This window comes from Morone saxatilis, unplaced genomic scaffold, assembly GCF_004916995.1.
Source record: "Morone saxatilis isolate NCDOM2014 unplaced genomic scaffold, NCSU_SB_2.0 Contig9, whole genome shotgun sequence".
NCBI lineage: Eukaryota > Metazoa > Chordata > Actinopteri > Moronidae > Morone > Morone saxatilis.
In genome coordinates this window covers 4152932-4169518 of record NW_023340268.1, presented here as the reverse complement: position 1 = coordinate 4169518, position 16587 = coordinate 4152932, and the positions used below count along the sequence as shown (strand labels likewise).

General features: G+C 40.7%; 2 protein-coding genes across 3 annotated transcripts; both read left to right on the top strand.

Moving 5' to 3' along the window:
- The first annotated feature begins 39 nt into the window (after positions 1 to 39).
- Positions 40 to 9089, top strand: usf2 (upstream transcription factor 2, c-fos interacting). 2 transcript variants are annotated; one of them, XM_035681809.1, is made up of 11 exons: positions 40 to 473; positions 1227 to 1270; positions 1520 to 1635; positions 3008 to 3127; positions 3819 to 3975; positions 4691 to 4778; positions 5100 to 5144; positions 5610 to 5668; positions 5870 to 5961; positions 6334 to 6462; positions 7598 to 9089. In XM_035681809.1, exons 1-11 carry the CDS (start codon positions 436 to 438, stop codon positions 7685 to 7687), a joined length of 978 nt encoding a protein of 325 aa, XP_035537702.1. In that variant the 5' UTR covers positions 40 to 435; the 3' UTR covers positions 7688 to 9089. The 2 variants fall into 2 exon arrangements, with proteins under 2 accessions (XP_035537702.1, XP_035537703.1); XM_035681810.1 differs by lacking the exon at positions 5100 to 5144 and having other exon boundaries at positions 44 to 473.
- Positions 9090 to 10537: 1448 nt separating this feature from the next.
- Positions 10538 to 15255, top strand: tekt2 (tektin 2 (testicular); the record flags this gene model as incomplete). The annotated part of the gene is given in 9 exon segments (XM_035681802.1): positions 10538 to 10693; positions 10814 to 10939; positions 11053 to 11258; positions 11335 to 11478; positions 11642 to 11756; positions 12422 to 12529; positions 12698 to 12841; positions 12949 to 13028; positions 13413 to 15255. Coding segments are annotated over 9 exon segments (1284 nt in total).
- Positions 15256 to 16587: the final 1332 nt, after the last annotated feature.

Below are 16587 nucleotides of genomic sequence, written 5' to 3'. Positions count from 1 at the left end.
ATGTCGCCGCCGCAGCTTTGCGCGGATAAACAGCGGCCGTGCGCAGCAGAGCAACAAAAAGGAAACCAAGGACAAAAAAACATATCCAACGACCTTAAAAAGGAAATAAACCTCCTATCTGCGCATCAAGTGGTTATGATTAAAGAGTTTAACGAGTAAAAACCCCCAACACCGGAGCACCGTCGCCTCCGTGAAGCTGCGTAAAAACCCGGACTGTTTTCTGTTTGGTTTTGTTTTTTTTGGTTTTCCGCACAGACGCAGACGGCTCCGTCCTGCTCGGCAGCGGCCTCCATTTTAGCTCCTTGCCCGGTCGGTGCCTCACGTGTCCTGGACTGTCTTCCTCACATGACCCGTGTGTTTGTCCCCGTGATCAGCGCTTCCATCTCCGTAAATCAGTGTCGTTGAATATCGGCGTTTTACACCCGCAAAAGCTTCATGGATATGCTGGAGCAGAGTCTGGACAGCTCGGCGAGGTGAGAGGCTGCTGTCCGCTTCCTGCTCAGCCATGGCTCCGACCGAGGGCCTGAAACCCGATTTCTCCTCGCAACGCAATGCTGTTAATAACCCGCACGCTGCTCATACTTTTAATATTCGTACATTGTGTGGTTTTGTTGTTTTTCTTTAACTCCCTGTGGTTGGATGAGTGGCAGTGCAGCCTGCGCGGATGATGAGTTTCTGCATCCATTAAGACATTTTCAGTAGAATTTGTGCGCCCTTTTTTTTGTAAATGTGTAACATCACGATTGCTGTTTTATTTACTTGCCAAGAGAGGCAAACGCACAGCAGCGGGTTGTGACTATTTTTCGGGGATGCATTTAATTGCACTGTGCTCTTGTTGTACCTGATGCGGCTCTTTTAAGGTTTAAATGCTTAAATCTAACTAGGAGGGGCGGTGTTAGGAGTATTATAGTTATTTGTGAAGTTTGTCTCGCCCTGTGCAGCTAATCAAACCACTCAAACTAAAGTTTTAATTCTCAAGAAATTGTGATTTCCCTCCTGGAAGTTGCAGAAAACATGATTTCTGTCTCGTTTGCACGCCAGTTATCTCTCACTTTTATTTATATCTTATTTATAGCCCCCTCATGCGACCACTTGGGGGCGCCCCTCACCCACAACTGCCTATAAGAGCTCGCTCAATATATTGATGATAAATAATGATCTTATTTCTGAGAAATGTGCATGTTGGGTTCAGCTTGAAATTGACTTTTTTTTTTTTTGGTTTTCAGTCACGACAAACAGGAAACAGAAGAAGTGGTGCAGTTACAGGAAGGTGGGAGCCTCATTTCTTATAATCCTGACAAGTGAAGCAAATAATCTACTTCTTTTCTAAAAGGAGAATCTGTGATGCAAAGTCAGGTTTTGCTTTCTTTACGACGCATTTTAAGAGTTGATTTTGAACAAACGTACTTTGTGTGTCTGCTTCAGAGATGCATCCACTCATATCTCGTTTTTCCGGTGCAGAGTCACAGATTTGAAACATGTTGACCTGTGTGTGTGTGTGTTTGTGTGTGTGTTGCAGGAGAGACGGTGGGGACGGAGGAGCAGACTGCAGTGACCATCACTGGTGTCCCGCAGGCTGCGTTCACTGACCACAATGTTCAGTACCAGTTCCGCACAGAGAACAGCGGAGGACAGGTGAGCACGGAGAACCTCACTTCTGCACAGCAAGTGTGTTTGTCATGGTAGCTAAGCACATCCAGGAAGTTTAGTTTAGATAAAGATCTATTTTTTGAGACAGGACTGCAAAATGCACAGTTCAGGCACATTAAGCAGTTATCACACACACACTGATAGTATTCAAAGATATCACTTAGTAGAAACTTCAAAGGAAGGAACAGAAAATATATTTTATGGAGATACGTGTATGCTAATTTCTTCCTCCTGCTAAATGCACTTATTATTAAGTATTTAAAATGTGTTCAGTGTTTTGTTTCTGATGGCAAAACAAGATCCTTTACTGCTGCAAAATGCAAATTAAATTGTCTCGTTTATAAAGTGAGTGTACATTCTGTCAGAAGGAGATGGGCTCTACAAACTGCCTCTACTGTGAGGGTAAACAATGAAAGCCTGTTAACCCTAAATGCATTTATTTAGTTTCATTTATAAAGTTTTTAAAGTGTGTACATTGTTTTTACTTAAAAAGACTTTTCCTCAATGCATGAATGTTCGCTCATAGATTGAGCTATGATTGAGCTAAGATTTTTTTTTTTACTGAGAAAAAAACCCTAAATGCCTTTATTTTGATTCATTTGTAAGGTATTTTACATGTATAGAAATATGACGTGATGCAGAAATAGCAGTAAAAATGGACAGAAATGTTGGTTTATGAATTGGGTGGCCATGGTCTGTCATTTCTGAGAAGTGGGTCCCCCCCCAAAAAAGGGGAAACACTGGTTTAAACCATCCCTTACACTTTAACTCTTGTGTGTTTTGAAAGGCTAGAAAGGAGAAATGCTCAGTATTGCTTTTACCACAGCAAAGCCGTGTCTAGTTATCAATACTGAGCTAAGATGGGACTATTGCTGTTCGGTAGAAGGGTTCAACTAACGGCTAATTTAAATCCAGCGTGCTGTTGGATGAAGGCTAATGTGTTAGGATGACACAGAGGTTATAAACTGCACATTATTCTTAGATGTGTTCGCAGCAGGTTATTTTGTGGTGGTTGATTTGAATTCTGGAAATAACCACAAACCCAAAGTGTTGTAGGGAAACAGATGAGACAGATGTTCACACCTGATAACGGTTACTGGTACTCGAGAAGCTTAGGAAAACAAAATGAGCACTACCTGGTGTAAAGGTTAGGTGAAACAGACAGAGGGTGATTGTGGTGTGAAGGTAAATGTCAAGAACTGTGTCCTGAGGTGAAGTTGGCTGTTTTTGTCCTGGTTTCACTTCACACAAAAACATATAAAACGTCTAAAGATCACCGAGATCACACCTCTGTTTCAGTTTTCTTTTAAACTATTGCTTTAGTTTTTTTAAACTTAACTCTTTGCTCTGTCCTCAGGTGACCTATCGTGTGGTTCAGGTAACAGACGATCAGTTAGAAGCAACAGCTGATGGGACTGGAGCCGTCAGCGTCGTCTCTACCGCAGCGTTTGCTGGAGCCCCTCAGGCGGTGGCACAGGTGAGTAACACACACAGTAGGGATGTCCCGATCCGATCTCAGTAATCAGTATCGGCACCGATCAAGGCGATCAAAGCTTTACTCATTTGATCCTATCTTTTGTTTTACGTCAGCTGTCACACAGCAGTCATTACTCACAGAGCTTTCATGCACGGTGCAGCCATCATCAACGGTCTCTACTGTCTGCCTCTCCACTCTGAGCTCTGTGTGAGAGAGCAGAGACAGCGATAGAGAGCTGTTCAAGAAAAAAGCCCTGCAAACAAATTAATTAATGTAGTCCATGCAATATGCAATGTGGAGAGGACGGAAATAAACACAGAATACAGACGGTTCATTCAGGTCAAGACTGCACCAAACACTGGAGAGAGAGACTCCCTCCAGACAGCGAGCAGACCAGAAACATAACAGAGGGTTTGTTATTTTATACTTTATAGTCTTAACAGCTTGGATGCATGCATTTTCTTTCTTGATGCAATGCAGAGCTATTCAGTTGTCAAGCATACATTGGACTGACTTTAATGGACTTTAGGTGTGCAATGTGCACTGTATTATCTAAAGAAAGTATCAGATCGGCAGATAATCAATATTAGATGACTCAGATTGGGACTTCCCTAACACGCACATTCTTACTGTATACTATATTAGTTGTTTACCGGTTGAACAGCTTGTCCCTGACTCTCCCTTCTTCCAGGCTGTCATACAGAACCCGTTCAGCAATGGGGGCAGTCCTGGCGGGGAGACTGTGGGAGGAGAGACGCGTTTTGCTTATTTCCCCGCCGCCACCGTCAGCGATGGAACAGCCGTGTCGGTGCAGGCCACCACCGACCCAACGATCACGCAGGCAGGAGGTGAGAAAACAGCATTCGCTCTGCTGTAAGATCATCTGGGGGGAGAAAAGTGACACTTTGTCTTCTAAAATGAGGAACAGGACAGCATTCAAATATCGTATCGCGATATTTTATTTTGTTGTATTCTCTAAAACACTATTGATTTTTGTGATTAAACTCCTAACAGCTAGATAGCTGATGTTGTTCTATGTTACAGGGACTTTTTGCTCAGATTTTATGCATGGTGTGGACAGTTTTCCAACATATCATATCATGCTCACAAAATTGCAGTATGTCACAATATATTGTATATATTTATAATGCATTGAATCGTAACGCCAGACTGGTAAAGCGGATCAGAGAGTCCCTGGTACCCCCCATAGTATGGACAAACAGTTTATTTTTCTCTTTCTCCATACACGTATTATTAACATTTCCAGTTTGTTCATTATGGCTATAATATTATTTATTATTATATAAATTATTATCACAAGCTAACAATACAAATGTGTCATAACAAATTCCCTCCGAAACACCCATTTTACCTGCAGTAACTGCATTACGTCACAGTCCTTATTACATTTATTATGACTTTTCATCATCTTCTTTTCTTGTCTTTGTGTATTTTATTCCTGTTTATCAATGTTGTATTTGTAAAGTCACTACTGTTTATTTTTTCGGCGGTGAGTCCATTTTCCATATTTTATTCTTCCACCATTTGCCTCCTAAACTCCAGGTCAGTTTTATGTGATGATGAGCCCCCCTGAGGTACTACAGACGGCGGCTCCTCGCACCATCGCACCACGCACGCACACCTACACTGCGTGAGTATGATTAAACACTTCCCCACACATCCATCCCATCCCTGAAGTTACCAAATCAACATATCTCTCTCTCCCCCCCCCCACGTGTTTGGCCGACTTCTCACCTCCACATTTTCTCACCCCTTTCCCTGTAACTTCACAGTGGATCGGATGTTCTTTACCTCTTCCTTCCCTTTTTGAAATGATTAGTTTTTTTTTTTTGTCATTGTGTGTACAAATGAAGATACAAAAATAAAGAAAAAGAAAGAAATTCTATATCCATCGTTTAAAACATCCAACATCTGAAAACCACACTCTGTCCTACTTACCTGCCATCCCCAGAGACCTTGGTGAAAGCGAGATGTTGCAGCATGGCAGTTCAAACTGGTGAGAAGAACTTTCACATACGCCCTCACCCTGCCCCCATCATGTGTTGTAGAGACAGACGTTTGGCGGATCACTAATCAGCCCTTAGCATCTTGTGTATTGTGAATTGTATGTTGACAGTCATAGGTTGTTGCTAGCTTAAAGCTGTTAACTAAACCTGAGTCCCATTAGCACAATTAAGGCTAATAGCACATTGTATATCTTAATTCAGTGGCGGGATCCCACAATCCTTTGCCCTTCAGAGGACCTGAAGGTTCAGCTGTGCCTAAACTAATGGTGCATGTGGGTACTCCTCGCCAACCAGCCAATTAATAAATTAATAATAATAATAGCTGAAGGACAAAAATGTGAAACTTTGTTTGGATTTTCTTGTTAACTGGGTTCTAGTTCAGGTGTGTAATGTTGAAAATCTGACATTTTATTCATAATTTCAATGTTAAATGTTGTTTTGCTGTGTCTTTACAGGAAGGTGGAGGGTCCACGGGCGCCTAGAGATGAGAGGCGAAGAGCACAGCACAATGAAGGTATGTGGTCATCGCTGTCAGGAGTGTTTGAAACTATTGTCTTTGTAGTCATATGTTGACGTGTGTGTGTGTACATATAGGTCCTGAAAGTTTTTAGTATGAAGGGAACTTAGAGAGTTTCCTGTTTGAAAAAAAAAAAAAACTAAATATACGAACTGCAGCTTGGTGGTTAGAAAATTCAAAAAATGTCTTTCTTTGCAGTGGAGAGAAGAAGAAGAGACAAGATTAACAACTGGATTGTCACACTTTCAAAAATCATCCCCGACTGCAGTGTAGACAGCAGAACTGGAGCGGTGAGTGCTGCCTTCAAAATAATATTATTATAGTATTATAAGTGTGTAAAATGGTGTCAGATGGCTGAACAGTAAAAACACAAATTTGTCTAAATCTATCAGGGTTTTTTTTAGGTCACACGGCTGTAAATGTATACATGTTTAAGCATCCAGCCCTTATAAACATGACCTCTTCCGTACTTGAATCGGTGCACTCTCTGTCTTGCCACCTAATGCTTGCTTCTTGCATAACTGACGCTGACAGTCAGACCGAAACTTTTTTGTAACCACAGGCTGAGGACTCGTAGTCTCGGTCGTAACGAGTTTCTATTAAGTAGTATTTGTAAGAAAGTATTTGGTCTTTTAATAGCTCAATGTGCTGTCATTTCTCAGAGTAAAGGCGGCATCTTGTCCAAAGCCTGCGACTACATCCGAGAGCTGCGGCAGAGTAACCAGCGACTGCAGGAGAGTTACAAAGAGGTGGAGCGGGTCGAGATGGACAACGAGCTGCTTAGACAACAGGTTAACTTCCCATTTAAACCTGTGAAGCCTTGAGTGCAGTTGAATGTGCATGTCTAACCTTCTATTTTGTGTGATAGAAACAAAACTCTTGAGATGGCATGTGAGCATAAGGTTGTCGATGTTATTTGTCGTATAAGTAGAGAAAACATCTCGGCAGGTAACAACCCGTTCAAATCCAACATAAAATAACCAATAACTAAAGATCTTAAAGCAAGCTTGTGTTACATTTGGATGAAGCATTAGCAAAGTCTTCTTTTAAATGCTATGAACGTTGGCTAACCTCAGCTAATTTTAGCTCGATACTGCACTGCAACTGATTTGCTTAACTGACTTCTTGTGATGCTTTTAAGTTACGTGTTAGGATACATCGCAGATTCATATTTCAGTTACTTACTCCAAAACTTCCATTAAAAGCAGGGTCCCAAATAGAGGCAGGTCTCCTTTACAAGCCTATTGTGGATATTATAGAAATTATCTCGATGTATAAAACCTCTTAAAACCCACCGGGTCGCCCACTTGAGCGAGTTTTAAGCCGTTTAGATCGCCTACACATATACAAATGTTTCAACTTTTGTCAATATGGATGCTGCACATCGTTAGATCAGTTAGATTCTCCACAATTCAATCCTTCAGTTCATTTTACGGAAACTATGACCAAAGTACTGTGCTCACTGTCTGTATGCTGGCTGCTGTAAATCTTCAGCTGCCGTAAAACGACGTTCACGTTCAAGTGTCGTGGCGGAGGCACAGAGGAAAAAGTACAGCCTGAAAATTATTTAAGTTACCTGTTAGTTGTCAAATTTGCTGAACAAAACTCAAGAGAAGCAGCACAGTTAGAGAGTATTTCCATCTTAGCTGAGCAAGAGTTTTATGCTAAAGGTATAAATGCCTGATTTTAAGCAAATAAATGCCCGGGCTATTATTAGAAGTTTTACAGTAAGTCACAAAAATGACTTGTACACTGTATAACTCAAATAATCGTGGAAAACATAGGAAAATACAATGTGCCAGTATACTGTTATTACCCCAATGTGTCATTATGACATTGTTACATAGACACACAATGACGTGTTTACTACTGTTGTTGTCTTTTTATATGTATTTTTCAGTGTCTAATTATCTTTTATTTTTCTAGATTGAGGAACTGAAGAACGATAATGCACTGCTTCGAGCACAGCTACAGCAGCACGGCGTAGAAGTCAATGGGGATGCAACACCACAGTGATTGTGGACTTGTGGACACATGTAACATCACAAACACAATGTCGCATCCTCCCACCCACCTGAACAATACCAGGAAAGGAATAACAGTGCGAGACAATTTCCATCTGAAATTGGACCACAAAAACACGTGCTGGGCTCGAAGATAAACCCTGAGGGACTACAAAGTGAAAACCCCTCCTCCACCTCCAGCTGTTCGAAGGCTGAACGCTCTGAAATCCGTTAACTGTGTAGCTAACTGAACCTCTCACCTCTGCTTCAAGGAAAACGACCTCTGCACAGCACCGCCACGCTTGCACCAAACTTTCTTTTTACTTTAAATTATGAACCTGCCACTGAAAATTTACTCTGATTTCACCTTTCTACCGCAAACTTGTTCCTTTTTAATTTTATTTTTATTTTATGTCGACATTCGCTATGTTTGAAACTACTAAATGTGACATGAATGATAGTTCCCATTTACTTTTTAATTTATTAGTCTTTAAGGAATGTGTACACATAAAAGAAAAGCTGATCTCTGAATTCACTCTTTCTCCAGTAACAAACAAATAATGGGCAGATCAAATATTTTGAGCATGCCCATCACTGCTACAAAGGATTGTTTTACAGATGTGGATCGTGGGTATTTTTAGTTGATTTGTGTGCAATTTGGGGCAACGTTCTGAAATGTTTGCCTCTTTACACTGACACTCCAAGCACCGGGCAGAGCTCACAAACTTTATAAACACAGTCCAGTATCAGTAAACTAATACTTTTTTCTGACAGTCAACGTAAAAAAGCAGCTTTGATAGCACAGGCATGGAGGTTTTATTTTTAGTGCAAAGCCTTAATAGAAGCCTGTTGGAGAATCTAGGTGTTAACATAGCTCAGGTAATTGGGATAGTGCACTGGCAAGTGGTTCCCAAACTCAATGAAGTCTTTACATTATGGAGTTTAGAGCTCTGTTGTGTCCCCATTAGGTGCAATGTACAGATAAGAGTATGAAGATGATTTTGAATCATTTTTAACGGGCATTAAAATATAGTTTGTTTGTATATCTGCTTAATAGGTCACTGGTGTGATGCACTGAAATAGAGGTTCAGTCATGAGAGGTCTTGTTTGAGACCGGCCTCTGTACGGCCCCCTAGTCCTGCTGCATTTAGGTGAACACCTGAGGTGGCTTCTTTTTTTTTTTTTCTTTTTTTTTGCAATATTCCCTTAATCTTTAAAACTTTTGGGAACCATCGCTGCTGACAGAAGACCACAAAACAACCACGGTCAGGAATGTGCTGAGGGTAGTTAATGCGAGTGATGATAGTTGTAACTAACCAGTTTTTGTCTACACTGAAAGTCACCACAGCATGGAAATATAACCACTGGCATGACTAATTCTGATACTACAATAAAACAGAAGTGTTTATACCTGAGTGCTGTTTATCACAGACATTTTTGTGCTTTTCAAAGTTGCCCTTGAGCAGCAAGCTTGGAGGTCAAATGAAGCTATTTTTATTTTCTGTTCAAATATATTTACCTCGTTTGTTAAATATGAAGGAAATGTTTGTCGGTTTTTAAAGTAACTTTTAACACGAGGTTGTTCAACCTTCTTAAAGTCCCCCGTTGGCTGATGATGTCACAGGATCCGAACCGACAATTAAACGTCACGAACGTTGCCAAGCTGCTATTTTAATTATTAAAAATAGTTTCAGTGGAACGTTGTGTCAGGCCCGTTGCCTGGAGACGGCTCGAGTAGTTGTTGCTATAGGAAACCAGCACGCGCCGACTATCTGAACGTTCTAGAATTCCGGTGAGTAAAATTCAACGAGAAAGAACTTTGGAATGAGATCTTTTTTTTTTTTTGTGTTAAATGTCGCGGTATTTGAGATTTGGAGCTTTGTTAACGGCAACAATAACTAATATGAGAGGCTTCGTGTTTGTGGGAGTAACCGTAGCTACACTTTATGGCCTTGTCAGAGAAAGAGCCTGGTCGTAGAAGTCAAAAAAGCTATTTAATGACAGTGTTTCTAATTTTTTTTGTTCTTAAAACTCTAATTCATCCTGTTTTTTTTAAGTATCAGTTTTAGTTGCTGGTCTTACTGGTTCGCTTGTCCCCATTGCTTCAAAGAGCCTCCCCTCATGTTAATATAACTGTTATATGTCATAAGTTCCATTTCCTTCGCCACCAGCGTCCTGCTAGCAGACATCAAATTAATGCTGCATTCAAACTTATGCTTGGTTAAATATACATAAACTACATGCAATGGTAACGCAACACTCACCTTTTAGTCACTTAAAAATGGTATTGTTATACAATATTAAATTATTATGTTCAATAATACAGTGAAGAAGCCCAGGTGGTAGCGACTAAGTATAACTACTCATTACACAGTAGAGTTTTAACTAATGTATGCATTTTGAGTCAGTGGCTTTGTCTGTAGTCACCAAATAGTGCACCAAATAATAGAATCTAAAATATTATATGAACTGTAGTGATAGAATCTCACTCATAATATATATAACCTCATACATCAGCTTAGGTTGTTTCGGGTGATTCAGACTGCAGAGGAAATTATGTGATCTCAGTTTTACTGTCTAGGTTCAAAATAAACTCTTTCCTCTCTTTAAAGGAGCATTATGATTTAGGAAACTTAGTTATTAGTAATATTTGAAAGCAGGTGTGTGTTAAACGGATATTGGCTACCAATGCGGATTGTGCTTCATCATCTCTCAGTGCTGTATTTAGTAGCTCTGTTGGCTCTGTCTGTGTTTACTGTGAAGCTCAGCGGTATCAATATGCTTCTGCGAGAGTGTCACTCTACACATTTAACTGTACTTGGCAAATACAGTGATTGGGTTATTTATTGACTGCAACAGAAGGATGTCTGCACTTCCTGCAAAGCCCGGCCTGCGCCACAGTGTGTCAGAGTGGCACACCAACAACCACCAGCTGTCTGCCACGGCACAACACGAGCGATATGTTTCTAATGTGGTTCGGCAGGAAGGGAGGTCACTACGCAACGAGACCAACTGTAAGGTGGGTTCTTGTTTGCGAGGGAGTCTACCAGAAAGCTAAACACATCTGTCACATTCTGCAGGATGAAAAATATTTCATAACAGCCTCCCATTTTTATTTTCTTGCACCTTTTCTCTGCAGACAACCTGGGATGAAAGCGACACCTCTCGCAGGTTGAGTGACCGGATTTGGGATGTTGCCCGTTGGAAAGAGGCGTTAGAAACCTGTGCGCTGAAAGTGGATGAAGAGATGGAGGCTCTGACCCTGGTGATTTGTCCAAAAACCTCTAAAACAACTGAGAGCTTGTCTTAAAACAGCATTTATTTAAGGCTTTATACTTTTATACCTGTGTGACTTTACCTTGATGTGTGTTGGGACAGTCTAAAGAGCAAACCGAGCAGGCCCTGGCTGCGACTGCCGTTCCCCTTGAGGTCAGCAGCGAGTGCTTGACACTGAGGGACGGACGGCGAGGGTACGAGCTTGTCTTCGACCCCGTACACGAGCAGCTGAAAACCGAAGTGGAGCTGATTGAAAGAGTGCAGCAAGATCTGCAGCAGCACATAGACAAGGCCTTTGAGCAGCTGTGGTAAGGAACGCTATGGTGTGATGCATTTTCTGTTTTTGCTTTTTGTTTGACCGCCTTTCTTTGTTTTTGCTCCCAGTGTTTTGCAGGAGGCTCGACACCAGCTGACCGCCGACCTCCAGAACAAGATGGACGCCCTGGACATTGACATGTCCTGTCTCTCGCTTACAATAACGTCCCCTCAGATCTCCCTGAAGACCAATCCAACTCGCATACCTTCAGGGTTTACAACATTTTACATCTAAGTTTGAATTATTTTGCTTAAGCTCAAAAAACATTTATGGGATTTTGACTTAGCAGAATACAGTAAAATAATGCTTGTTTCAGCTTTCCTGGTTAACTCCTGCCTCATTAAGTAAAATGCACAAATGTCGTCTTTGTTGTAGTTCCTCCACCCCCCAGGAGTGGGTCCAGTTCAGCCAGTATAATGTGGCTCGAGCCCAGGAGGCCATGCAGGTGTCCCAGCAAATGAGAGAGGATATGAGTCTCACCAGAGCCCAGGTGTGTTTGATGTAACTACCTGCATGTGTAGTATTTGTAGTGCAATAAAAGGCACGTACGGTGCAGGTAAGTTACTTTAGCTCAGGACCGAATGAAACGCATTAAAGCAGGGGATCTTAAAGCAGTGGTTTCCCAACCTGTGGTCTGGACCTCCACTAGGGGTCGCCAGAGCTTCGTGGGGGGTGTCACAAGGTCTTCTTGATTTTGAGGGATGGAAGACAACTTTTAAAATATCCACAGTTGACTCACTTATATGAAGTAATGTAAATGTAAATTGTCCAATAGAACAATGACCAAGCATCAGTGACAAGAAAACACTGAATTTGTCAAAAAAAAGAAGCCTGTTAGGTCTTTTATTTTAAAAAATACATAATACAGACAAATAATTGTATTAAAAGTTCCCTAAAGAGGAAATCAAACTTATTTCAGTTACTGAGTTCACTATTTGGGTTAAGTGTACAGTTTTTAACATAATATGAAACATCCATAAAATATGTCACTGAAACGGGTCATCAGTTTACTAACTGATAGAAAAGGGGTCCCTTAAAAAAAGTGTTTGGGAACCACTGTCACTAGTCTGGGAATGTTGTGCATCAATCTTGTTCTCATTTTCTAAAGATATGGTGCATTCGCAATAATTTCTTTCTCTATTCTCTATTTCTTAGCTGCAGAATGAGTTGGACACTCAGCGCAGGGCCACAGAGTTTGCTCTCCGTAAGCGTAATCACCATGAAGAGCAGGCCCGCGACGAGCTGGAGTGGCAAATAAAAAATGTAAGATATCCAATAACTTGTAATAGAAGGTTTTTGTGGTTTATGGTTTGTGGATTTGAGCTCAAGCATGCAGGGGTTACAGCAGTTTACATCCAGCCATCCTCCTAGTAGCTAAGTGTTTATTGTTTATAGTGAAGTGTGTCTGACTGTTTGTCCATCTGTCTGTAGACTGAAGATGAAATGGCAGAAATGGAGAGTGACATCCACGGGCTGGATGCAGATCTGCAGGCGAAAACAGCCTCCCTGAAACTAGCTCACACCCGCCTAGAGAACAGGACCAACAGACCTGGGATGGACCTGTGCAGAGACGAGGTTTAAATAAAGCACATACATCGAACACAGAATATTATTATTATGTTTTGAAAGGCTCCTTAAGAGGCTTCGTCCTGTTTGATCTGTTGCTTCCTGTTTGTTTGCAGGTGCAGCACGGCCTCGTAGATGAAGTCCATCAGCTGGAGGCCACAACCACGGCTCTGAAACAGAAGCTTTCTGAGGCTCAGTGAGTCACAGTTTGGCTACTATGATCATCAAGTAGAGCTAATAGTTTATTGTATTTATTTTATTACTTTATTGTATTTATTTGCACACACACGGAAGTCAAACATCACATTCAAACAGGAACATTCAGTCATTATGGAGTGTTAAAAATATATCTACAAAGGTCATTCAGGAACGTTTTATATATTTACATAATGATGTTTTAAACCCAGCAAATTAAAGCAATAAGAAGCCACAGAAGTAAAAATCAAAAATAATCCAAAATAGAGGTTACAGGCCTACAGTTAAAATGAACAAATAATAGTTAGGAGTGTTTTAAATACCAGAAAGTAAAGAAATCTCTTTAAACCTTTAATACCCGCTCCCGTCCTATACTCACTCTCAGGCACTCCCTGCAGAAGATGAAGCTCCATCACAGCCGCATGTTGCAGGATCTTTCCAGAAAACAGGAAGCTCTGTCTCTGGAACAACGCAGCATGAACACCCGAACCCGCCTCGCGTCCCCCTCCTGCACTGATAAAACCCCGGTGCTGCTGGTTCCACTCACAAACTCCAGCGGGAGGAGCAACCTGCAGCTGCTGGCCCAGTAAGATGACGGCAGTGTCCAGTTTTTTGAAGGGGAAAGGATTAACAGATATATATTAGCATGATTCATTCATTTTTAGCTTTCACTTCATGTTTTTAACTCTGCAGTTGCTAACGAGCAATGGACATCACACTAAAATGTTCCGTTCATACTAATTCAGACATTAATTAATCATCCCCATAAGAACAACACAATTATGTTTGATTTATTTGTTTCAACAAAAACTGTCATTATCTTGCAAATATTCTCCTTTCTTTTAGTTGTGTTGTGTTAAATAATTAATTAGGTACTTTACCTGTTTAAGATGTACATTTTAAGCTTGTTTAACGGAGTCTTAACTAAACATTTAGTCATGAAGATATTTCTGGCATGTGAATGTATTTTACGCGTTTGAGTTTGTGTTTTTGTTTTTATAATTTATAATTGCACATAAAAATTCACCGGTAAAAAGTGCTCACATTCATGTCCGGTAGGGTCATTACTTTTATCAACCATTAGCTTTAATGGCTTTGTTTGTCCTCGTCATAGTGTTTGATCAACTGACGCTGTTTGGAGCATGAAGACGGTGATAATGAAGTGAACTTTGACTCATACAGTATATGCGGTTTAGATAAAAAAATCTGGTAAACACGCACTAAACACGGTCCTTCAGACAATAAACCCCCGCCCTCTGAATCTCACCTGCCTCAGTTGTAACGTCTTTAAATGGATGTTTTTGTATCAGTTGCAGCAGGATTTAGATGAGAGAGAGAAATCTGTTTTTAAGGAACCGTATAGTCAGTACCATATGGTTAGTTATAGAAAAGCTCTTAGTAAAATTAGAATAAGTGTTCATCGCTGAAGACAAGCACACTTATTGTTTCACAATGATGTTTTACTAAACCACATTAGGATAATACAGTGAGCGCGAGAGGGTTGAGATTATGTTGATTGAGGGAACGTTTGGAAATCAGGAAATGGTTCGACTCACATTACAAACAGTGAGAGGCACCCAGTCTTATTCCTTCAAGTTAAAGTTAAAAGATAATTCACTAGCTAAATGATCTAAGTTGCTAAGATGCTCAGCCACTAGGTTTTGTCAAAAAATACTACATTTCTATTTGAAATCTTGTCTTTATGTACAAGTTGAATCATAAAAAATAGTGATGCATGATATGGATTCTTTCTCAGCCGATAATAATAATAACTGATAATTAGCTGTTTCTCATGGTCAATACAGATTAAATAACTAATAATCTCACATGTTTGTAGTTTTAAAAAAAGCTCATAATGTTCACCTGATGGCAAGAAAGGCTAAGATGGATGCTTGATTATTCTATAGGTCTAATTTAAGCAAATCTAACACTCACTATTGTTAACAACAACAAACAACAGCTGTGACTCTTCAAATGTTAATTTATGTTTTCTAGTAAAGTATCAAAAAACTTCACAAACAAACTGTTTAGCTTTCATGGAGCATAAAACCTATAATTTTACATAATAATTCAAAACTAATTGTTATTATTATGGACTGATAATTATCAGGATAATTCATAATAATATAAATCTTCCTTTATAAAAAAACAATGGGTCGCTCGTAGTGACCTACAATTTGCAGCTCCCCTTCGGCTTTACAGAGTTTTATAGTGAGTTTCAGCTCATTGTTTAGCTTAAATTGACTGTTTTAGTTTACCCTCACCACACTTTTCGGCCACAGCAGTTTTCAGTGAAAAAGCTTTAAAGAACCTTTGTACACAACTTGCTCGGCACCAAACAGCACACAGACACAGCTCGTGGCTAGCTGGTGAAGCATTTAGCAGATAAAGATCCACATATATTTCCTTCAGGAGTTGGTTTAGGAGACCAAAAACAGAAGTAAAAGAGGGTGAACATCAGGTGGCCAGAAACATGACTCCAAGTGAATGACAATGTTGCTCCGTAACTGTTGGATGCGTCTGTTTTCCTCATTTAAAAGGTAATGATATTGGCCAAAACGTCAGTTATTGCAGGTTAACGGGTGTGCTTTCTGCTCTGGTAAATATATATATCGTTCTGAAATGTAGTAGAGATAATGGGATTACTGCCATTCAGCAAAATGAATTATTGAGACAATCCTACCAGTGTCCTTAAAATCCCTAGTTTTTGTGATCCCAGTTCATCTGGAACTAATTGAATGGCCCTCACGTTGAAAATACCCACTGCAACCTCCTGACGCTTCCTGAAAAACAAAAATATGGTGAATGAGGTGAATGAAGGCTGTGCCGATGTCACTTTCACTTCAGCTAATAAATAAGGTAAATATGTAGTCATTACTTTGCAAACATTCATTTCTAGATATCAGAGGAGTAACTACACACATTTGTTTTGAGCAGTGGATCAATAGACTAATCAAACAGCTGTGTTTTCAACGGCTGCGGGTCTGCTTTTCTTGGAAAAACGCTCATTCTGCTCCAATAAAATGCCTCTGCAACAAGTCCCAGTGATTTTCTGCCCCATTTTCTTCACCAAAAGCCTTTTGCAGTGCACACCCACTCTCCTCTCACACTCACTTTCACACATACACACACTAAACAACTCATTCTCCAACCATAAAACTGCGAGGAGCGCCAGAAACAAGTCACCGTTTCCCAAAGCCCAACCCATCCTGTCCTCGCATCGACCATCAACTTCAGCACATTTATGACTTCACTGCCCGGCCCTCCAGTTCATTTAGACAGCCCCAGCTTTAAGGGGATGGCCATGTGCTTCCTGACATGCTGAATTATTCTGAATCATTTCACTTAAGGGCCCAGATGCTACCTGTCTGTTGCCCTCCGCTGAGAGGGCAATTAAGGCAGCCTGGTGCCTGCTAAATGCCCCCTACTTCTGCATGAGCGGATGCGTCTCCTTATCTGCATCTCTGTCATGATGTCGTGTGCACCTCGCCCCCTTCATGCCCACATGCATCAGCACCTTTGTGGCCAACGCCTCTTTTTTTTTTCCCTTTCTTGTTTTT